The following is a 9,962-nucleotide window of genomic DNA, read 5'->3' on the forward strand; positions in this document are numbered from 1 at the left end:
ATATAAAATAAATATGTATTTAAAATAAAATATTTTACTTGTATTTAATAGATGCACTGAACCCAGTACTTCTCAGTCCTGTGTATCACCTGCCTCCCTGGCAGAAGACTGAGCAATCATCGAAGGGGAGAGGTGGCCAGTGGCACTCTCCCCTGCTCTTTAGCCTGAACAAAATCCATTTTACAAGTAACACAGTAAGCAGATATGGAGGATTAGTCTGGATGACCTGCTTTAATTAAAATGACCTTCATTTAAAGAAAAAGTAACTTAAAAAAAGATTACTACAAATAAAAATCAGAGTAAAGAATGGTACCAGTAAGGGAAATACAAGTAAATAAGAAAAGGGAGAGACGATTATTTCTCCTACTCTTAGTACAAGCTACATTATGAGGTTAGACACAAGATAATCCAACAGGCATCACATGAAGTCAGATGAGAAATCTGAAATGATTTTATGGATCTTGCTTTAAAAGATATTTACTAAGATATTAAGTACATGGAAAATGAAGCCAAGCAGTATAGTAACGAGCAAGATATTTAATATATTTGTCCATCTTTATCCTTTTTTATGTTTGATTAGAGTTTACAATTTAATGAATAGCACAAGCCCATGTACATATGTAGCTTCTGAAAAAGGCACATAGGAGAGATATGTGTACAAACATTTTTCTATCAACAGGAACACAGCTCCAATTATAACTTGTCAAAATTTTGAACAGAACCATGTATCAGGCAGATCATTCCTATTTTAAAGCTATGTGTTTATAAGTAGAAAATAAAGTACCTGCCTAGTTTCTAAAAAATTTAGCTGAGGGACTATGGGAAGGCCTACATGTAAGTAAGGGAAAATGTGAACCCAATTAAAGTCAGAAATAAAAATACGAAGTTATTGATGGGTAAGAAAATATACTTGGAATCCCACAAATAATGATTATCAAAACCTCTCCAAAGCACCAACCAAGAACTTCTTGGAAATTATCCATAACAAGACCATCTTCTTACTGCCTTATTCAATTAGATGGTATCATCTGTCCTCTAAGAAAGGGGAAAATTGTTCAAGGGGATTGATACCAGTTTCTTCCAAAAGGAAACTGTGATAATGTAACCAGCACATGCCTTAAAGGCAACTCAAGTGCTGATTTAAAAGGCTTTTTAAAAATTGCCTAAAGGCTCATAGAACATTAGACTAGATCATATTCAATAAAATTAAAGCGCTCCACAAGAAAAGAACACGTAAAAATTTGGCCTAAAGTTTAATTCTGATATCATGTCCCAAGAATATACTTAAGGGGCTTGAATTACACCCTCCATCCAAATAAATAAGGCTTGTCCTATTTTGAAAGCTGCAGTCAATTAAATAAGCATATTAGACCAGCAGTGCTCATATTACAATAATTCTCTAATTATTCACATGGGTTGACTAAGCCATAAACCTCACAAACCCACCTTTAAACTTAACCCTTATTACACGGATTTTTAAGTTTTTTGACCTTAAAAGATATGGCTCATACTTTATGATTATTCAAAGTATTCTTGACTATAATACATATAACTTATATTCCTCAATCTCTCTCAACTCCCAAGGTACTATTACAACATAAAAAATATAGTGAGAAATTTTCTACATGTCTGCTGAAAGGTGACAAACTCAAGGCAAAAGCAATAAAACACAAATATCAGGGACAAAATATCTGTGCGATGATTTAGACTTGAACTATATAAAACAGCAAAATACCAACAAAAGCAGCAAACCCTTAATTCAAGTGTCTTTATGAGATGAAAGAAGAAGGGGGAGTGGGGTGGAAATCAAGATGGTGATAGCCAAGTTCAATACACCGTATTAAAGAGAAGCACCAAACGTCAGGTTAAACCTGAATTCTGATTTCTTCCAACACACCCAATCTAGATCAAACACTATCTCTGACCACACTAACTCATTCATATTGTATTATCTGGACAGGGATCGTGGGAGGAATAAGAAATGGGGTGAACGGGACAACAGTTAAAAATCTGAAGAGAGAGTAACAATTTCTCCCATTTTCTGAAACCAAGTTTCCCTTACAACTGACAATCTCTTATTCTCGTCTTCCAAAATGTTTTCTATAGGAGTCAAGGAAAAGAATTTTCAAGTTAATGATAACATATGGTACTAAAAGACAAAACACAGAATGGGCCAGAAAAAGATAATTAAATTTGACCATCAGAACATCCTGTAAAGCTTTACTCAACCAAAAATAAAAACCACAGAGCCTACAGGGATGGAGGCTAGGTAAACCTAAGGGCTGACACCCATCAACAACCTAGCACCTGAGTCACCTACAAGCCTTGCCATTTCAATAATCAGGCACTCTCCCAAATCCTGTCTTCTCAGTCCTCCTGCTCAATCTTCCTAAGAACTCAATCTTGATTTCAAGAATGTTGTTTCTTAATAACTATTAAACAAAACTATTGCTTCAATCAGGAAAAAAAAGTAACTAATATAGCTTTCTACTAACAGCAAACATTTTATAACTTCACAATGTTAAAAATCAACCAACACATTTTGAAGAACTTTCCTCTATCTAAACTCGAGATCATTTTCAAGGCCCCAAAGAGCTCTGAAATTAACTGGACAAGCTGCCTAGGAAATAACCTGTAAAATTCCTTCAGGCTTGTTTGTTCTATGTTTGCAATTTAAAAAAGTATATTTACACATATATTATTCACTTAAGATGTCACAGAGGAAACCTATGTGCAGAGCTGAAAAAGGGCTTTCTGTGTGAGACTTCTTTCTCCACAAAGGCAAGCACCAAGCAGCCCCACGCATCTCACTCCAGCCTGATCACCAACAACCATGGGAAGTCAAAGGTGGCAAAGGTTGTTTTTTTTTTTAAATTTTAAACCAATGCCTTTTCCTCACAGCAGAGCATGAAGTACAAGGCTCAATCCACTGGCAACCTAATAACCCAGAGTTCAGATGTAGCCTTTTGACAGTACCACCTCTTCTCCCACAGCAAAGGCCAACTTAAGTTGAAATTTAATGTGGCATTTATAACAAATTTCCTTCTCATATCTCAAGCAACATAATTTACTATTTTTTAAAAAGAGCTACTTTGACTGATTTTCTCTTCACTCTCTTCAGCACTGCAAATATTCCAATGAAAAAAATAAATGCATAGATTTAATCTAGAAAACATATAACTCCCTGATCTTATTAGGTTATATTTGTGATTTTATTTTTGGTAATTAACTATTCTGTCCCAGGAATTAAATAAAATTGATACACACTTGGAAATAATTTTTAAAAATCAGTGTGGGGTTAGATAGCATTCTGGGTGAAGTATACCATATGGCCAAAAGGATATTTTAAAATGTCCTGGAAAATAAAAACTGCATGACTTGCTTATGAAACCAAAAACTCTCTGCTCTGCTTAACTTCTTAAAGTCATTGTTCTTCTCACATGCAGATTAGAGATTTTTTCAATGACTCCTGGTTTGTTACCCCGGGATCAGAATAAAACTTAAAAAGTTAGAATATTTATGCCTGTCAATGAGATAGAGTGTCCTCTTTGGGCTAAAGCCATGGTCATTCTATGGACTATAGAGAGGTCAGTAAATTACAACCGACAGGCCAAATGGAGACTGCCTGTCACCTGTTGGTGTATGGGCTATAAGCTAAGAATGGCTTTTACATTTTTAACAGGTTAAGAAAAAAACAAAAATAAAAACAAACAAACAAACAAAAAAAACAAGACAGATGCAACAGTGACCATAACCCATAAAGTTAAATATTTACTATCTGGTACTTTACAGAGAAAGTTTGCCAAACTATTTGTGAACAATTTTAAAAAGGAAGAGAGGAACTCATTTGTAGAAACTTACTGTAGTCACATAGGTTATATATCCTTAACTGTGCACATACTATAAAGTGAAGTAACAGAAAGAGCTTGACCTGAAAACTGACACATGAGAATAAAATCTTTTAAGAAAAAAAAAAGAAAGAGGAAATCTGAAGCCCTGAAAACAATTAAGATGACCCTGGAAACCTACAGATTAGAATTTCTCAACCACAACATTATTGATGCTTTGGGCCAGGTAACTTCTTGTTGTTGGGGCTATGTTGTACATTGTAGGAGCTTAGCAGCATCCCTGACCTCTATCATTAGATGCTAGTAGCACCCCCCACAAGTTATGCCAACATGAATACCTCCAGACATTGCCAAATGTTCCCTGAGGGGCAAAATCACCCTCGGTTAAGAATCATTGCTGTAGGTTATCTCCTTTGGTCCCTACCTTCCAATATTAGCAAAAGACACTATTCCTCAAGTAGATTCTCTCTGTGCCCATGAAGAAGAAAAATTAATAATAATAAAAGCAACAACACTGACAAAAGCAAACCAGAGATCCTGTCAATAAAAGTACTGGACAGTAAACCTGAGGATTCTCTTTCAGTTTAGTAGGTGGGCACAAGAACCAAACCAGACTTACCTAAAACGCTGTGCCTGCTGAGCTAGCGGTCCTGGATACCTTCTGTTTGGAGACTGGTACAGCTGGGAAAGGATGGCCTGATTGGTTTTTTGGCTTGGATTATTAGCAAACTTTACAGTGATTGGCTCCGTGGCACCGGGAGGTTTCTGGCCATTTAGGCCTTTGATAGCTTCTTCTGCCTCAATTCTCTTGTCAAATCGAATAAACCCTACACCCCTTGATATGCCTAAGGTAGATTTGAGTAAAGATTTGGAAAAGAGGGGACAGAAGGAGAAGGGAAGGAGAGAAGAAAGGACACATTAATTTTTCCTTCTCAAGAACATGTTTTCACCTACATATAACATTTGCCACAAAAATCACACAAGGAGGAAACTTTCCTCTTAAGTTACTAGCCATTCAGTTTAGAATCACAATTTCGCATTTTCAGAAAAATTCATGTTGCTTATATAATCTGAGTACCCATTATCACATGCATTCCAATAAGCTAAGACAAGAAAGCACAAGCATGCCCATGTTTTCTCTCTCTCCCACCTCCCTCCCGTACACTCTTTTAATGTCAACAGTATACTGGAGTTCCATTTTTCAAATTGTGCTATTGGACAAGCAGCTCAGAAATGAGGGACACAGTAACTCCTGTCCTTGAAACAAGGAGAACAGAAAGAAGAATTTGCTAAAATGCTACAAAGCTATGCTAAAATACATACACTGTGGTAGAAAGACGCTTCGGTTGAAATTTTAAATAATATATTCAGCTTAATAATATTGCACAGGATATAGGTCCTTTAGGGAAAAAAATGCCTGAGAGGCTCTTCCAGTTCTCTGAAGCTCTCTTGTGCTTCTAACTAGCTGCATTTTATTACAGAAATAATATTATATGGAGAAAAGACCCAGATTTTAAAATAAATTTCTACAAGTAAAGCATCAAAGCTTTCTGACCTCAGCAGCATCACTCCTGACTCCCTGCCCCACATTCTCCCCAGTGTGAAAGACACAAATGGGAAAGAAGGATAGCCAAGAACCTTTCCAGATTATGAAAAATTGTAGAGGGAAGCCCAGCTCATTCCATTTAATTAGCGTGAACAGGCCAGTGGGGTGGCCACAGCTGGTCATCATGAGATAAGCAGTGGTAGGGAAATTTTTTTTGGCAAGTAAATGAGTACTAGCAGGACCGGATTAGACTAGTAGCAAGAAAGTATAGATGATTCAGAGTATGTCAGTGAAGAAAAAATAACAGGATTACTAAGAAAGGTATGCAGAAAAAAAGCACCAGACCATCATGCTTGGAGGAACTTAAAAAAAAAAAGAAGGTCTACTTGCTTTAAAATTAATACTGTATAAGATCAATGACTTAGAATTTTCTAATGTATATAAAGCATTTTTTTCCACATATGCATATCTAAGACAGCCCCTATCACTTTACCTTTTCTATTTAAAGTGCATGCATTGCACATTATTACCACCTGATGGCTGAATAAGAAAATTGCAGGGCTTCATTTTTCATTTCAGGTAAATTGAGTAAGTTCACTTTGAAAGCCTTAGGTATGAAGAATAAATAGTGAAATGATAGCAAATATATCCTTTCACTTATCTACTAGCGCCTATTAAGAATTAATAACCCCTAAAACTTAGCTGTTCCATTAGAAAAGCATTAGATTAGCAAAAAAACAGCCTGTACACAACTTGAGTCACCTATACCAGTGGTCCTCCTACTTGAGCACACATAAGAACAACCTGTGGATCACCCTCAGAGATTTATTCAGTAGGTTCTGAATGAAGCTCAAGAATGCATTTTTAGCAGGGTTCCAGAAGACTGCTGATACGGCAGGTGTGGGACATACTTGAGAACCGCTGACTAAAACAAGCTAGGTCCACCTGTGATGGACTATCAGGTAAAAGGAGATGCATTTTGTGTCACAGGTGAAACCTACTCTCAATTCACAAGATCTCAGAACAAATGAAATAGAAAGCATGAATGAAATAAAATACATTTTTGTTGCTTTCAACAAATTCACCTGTATTTCTAGGCCTGGATTTCTATTTAACACCATTATTAGTCTATGTGATAACAACACAGGGTCGCAACGTATGAGTATTACGAATTAACTAACACATTTAAGGAAGCTGTATTTTACATATTCTCACTTGACTAAATATTCTCATGACAGCAAAATCTTTAGGCTATTCTCCCAGGCACGCATATAGTGCAAGCTCTCTCTACTCAGAACTCTAAACGTGGTGCTTCCTATGAAGCCAATTAACAGCACAGAGACAAGTACTATGGGCTCCTCTGATTACACTGAGATCAACTAAATGGATCTTCACTTGATTAATGAAAAATCTGGCTCGATTTTCTTCTGAAGTCATTTCTTTAAAAAATTAGACATTGTAATATACAACGTGCCTCCAAGGTATTATCATTATGCGGGTCGGGAGAGCGAAACAAATAGGAGAAAAGCTACCTTAAAAAAACAAAAACAACCTCACAAATCTTCATGTGTCTGCTTCAGTCTATGACACTACAGCTAATACTTCCCCCTCACGATGTTGCTCTACTTTTTTTTAACTGTTTCCTAAAGAACAAGTATTGCTTTTATTTTATTTATTTATTTTTTGAGATGGAGTGTCACTCTTGTTGCCCAGGCTGGAGTGCAATGGCACGATCTCGGCTCACCGTGACCTCCGCCTCCTGGGTTCAAGTGATTTTCCTGCCTCAGCCTCCTGAGTAGGTGGGATTACAGGCAAGGCCACCACACCCAGCTAATTTTGTATTTTTAGTAGAGATGGGGTTTCTCCATGTTGGTCAAGCTGGTCTTGAACTCCCAACCTCAGGTGATCTGCCCGCCTTGGCCTCCCAAAGTGCTGGGATTACAGGCATGAGCCACCGCGCCTGGCCAAGTATTGCTTTTATAATAGAAAACTATATCTGTATTTTATTTTTAAAATCCATAATCAAATCTACATTGCTGGCTTTAACTAAAAGATCTGGCAGAACAGCTCCATTACATTCAAAAGTTTTAATGAACATTTCAGTCTTCCCATTTCAGTTGGGTTAACAGTGGTATCAGAAATAAAATAAATTTTTAACATTCAAAATTTCATACTCTTACATATGCCCATACAGCACAGCATGAACCTGGAAAACAGCCTGAACAGCAATTACCAGTGTGGATGTAGTGTAAGCCTCCCTTGGAGAACTAGCTGCATACTGGTGCATTAAACTTCACTTTTTGACAAAAGATTGTTTATTAGTACTTTATAAGCAGGATGAGGGCTTTTATCATACAGTGGCTTGGAAATGAAGATTATAGCATCTATAAATTTATTACAAGCCATGAAACAGGCTTCAAACCTGCACCTTCGGGGTGGAAATGACTCAAGCACGCTCACTATACTCCACAATCTATTTTTATCCATGCATATTTATGAACAATTCCAGCAGAAAATTGCATTTTCTGGCCCACATATACCTTTGATATGTTCTAGAGGCAAGACTGCTACATGGAAAGACAGAATATTTCACAATCTGCTAGTCAGAGACAGGGAAAGACTGCCCAGAGCGGATGTCCTTACCAGTGACCTGGTCAACAAGAATACGAGAAGTAATAATGCGTCCATATTGTGAAAAAAGCTGTTCCAACTCCTTCTGGGTCATTGTTTTTGGAAGTCCGCTGACATACAAATTTGCATCTCTGATAGAAGCTGAACTTGGGCGAGCATAGGAAACCTGGAAAAGGAAAATAAAATTAAATGTACATGCACGCTCACTCACCTCCCTTTAGAAACTCAAAAACTGCCTCAGTAACTTTCCCACAAAGAGCATAGAACACTGAAGTTCATGCAAGTCAGGTACGTGCTAAATGCTTTATTCTTTTCTGGGAAAATTCTAGACAAATGGGTAGTAGTATTCCCATTCCCTCTCCCCTGGGTGGAGAGAGGAGAGTATCTGTAATATGCTGGACTAGCCTTCTGCGAGGGACAGAAATTTCACAATATACCCCATCCTCCAGATTATTACTAAAAAACGTCAATCGGTCTGGGATCAATTTGCTGAGGTATAGTGATATGATAACGACTGCCTGCTCATTTTAACACTTGTACCCACCTTTAATCCAGTTTTAATTCACTAAAATTTAAAGTTCTTTAAACAGACCAGTGGTGCATATAGCACAGTACTATTCACGATAATAGGTTGTCTTCTGTGGGGCCAACCCCCTAGAGCAGTGGTCCCCAACCTTTTTGGTACCAGGGACTGGTTTTGTGGAAGACAATTTTCCATGGAATGTGGTGGGGGATGCATTAGATTCTCATAAAAAGTGCACAATCTAGAGCCCTCACCTGTGCAGTTCAAAATAGGGTTTGTGCCCTGATGAGAATCCAGTGCCGCAGCTAATCTGACAGGAGGTGGAGCTGGGGCAGTAATGCTGGCTCACCTGCTGCTCACCTCTGGCTGTGTGGACCAGTTCCTAATAGGCCACGGACCAGTACCGGTCCATGGCCAGGGGTTGGGAACATCTGCCCTAGAATAGGGATTTAAGCCCAATCATTCTAAGCTTAAAGATTCCAGATTCAAGGAGACATTTTTTGTTTTCTAGCCTCTCCTATCTGTGTGGGTGGTAGTGCTATATTTATTAAAAAAATTCACCCTTATCATTGTCCATATCATTATCCACAAATTCCCAGAAATTTGAATGTGTGAACAAGCCCTTATTATCCTTTGTCTGTTGTTGTCTTCTCATCCACAGGTCTTTTTAACCTTGATTTTCAAAAGGTCTTAAGTCCCTATAACTAACTTTACCTGCTACTGAGAGTACTTTCAAAAGTTTCATGTCTTTTGAGATATGGTATACAAAATCCCACAAGGATGAAAGACAAAATAGGGTCTACATGTATTTGTTTATAATCATCATTCCTCATGTAAACTCCATGAGGGAAGAAATCTTATTGTTCTTGCTCATCACTGTATCCTCAATGACTAGTGAGTGCCTGACATGTGACAGATGCTAACGTATTTGGTGAGTAAAGCCCATCCAATAATACCCCATTGATCATGCAGATCCACAACGGCTTACTGAACCAGAACACTTAAGGGTCAGTTCAAGTCATCCGGATCTCCTGCCCCAATTGTAATTGATGGCTCTCTACCTATCACCTATCTTTGCCAACACTGAGTCTCATGAGCTATTCCTGATCACATTCCCTTTGGTTTAGCTGTAATATTCTGGACTAGCTTACTTTAAGGGACAGATATTTCACAGCATACCCCATCCTCCAGATTATTCCTAAAAATGGTCAATGGGTCTGGGGTTGATTTGCTGAGGTATAGTGATAACTACTGCCTGCTCATTTTATTACTGGTACCCACCTCTAATCCAGTTAAAAACAAACTTTCCCAATTTACACTAATATTGAAATAACTTTAGGTATGAAACACCAAACATTTTCCCCATAATTTGAATTGTGCCCACAGCTCTGCTGCCACTTTTCTTGGCTTTCCA

At 37.7% G+C, this 9,962-nt stretch overlaps 1 protein-coding gene across 4 annotated transcripts in view; it reads right to left on the bottom strand.

Annotated features, from left to right (window-relative positions):
* Positions 1-9,962, bottom strand: part of ELAVL2 (ELAV like RNA binding protein 2) — a 163,725-nt gene that overhangs the window by 4,714 nt on the left and 149,049 nt on the right. For all 4 annotated transcript variants that reach the window (XM_017863220.1, XM_017863221.1, XM_017863219.1 and 1 more), the window contains 2 exons: positions 8,038-8,191; positions 4,468-4,693 (listed from right to left, as the gene is read on the bottom strand). In XM_017863220.1, coding sequence (XP_017718709.1) covers positions 4,468-4,693; positions 8,038-8,191 — 380 coding nt within the window. The remainder of the gene's footprint in view (positions 1-4,467; positions 4,694-8,037; positions 8,192-9,962) is intronic.

Source organism: Rhinopithecus bieti, unplaced genomic scaffold (assembly GCF_001698545.2).
Source record: "Rhinopithecus bieti isolate Rb0 unplaced genomic scaffold, ASM169854v2 scaffold_68178, whole genome shotgun sequence".
In the NCBI taxonomy this organism is placed as follows: domain Eukaryota; kingdom Metazoa; phylum Chordata; class Mammalia; order Primates; family Cercopithecidae; genus Rhinopithecus; species Rhinopithecus bieti.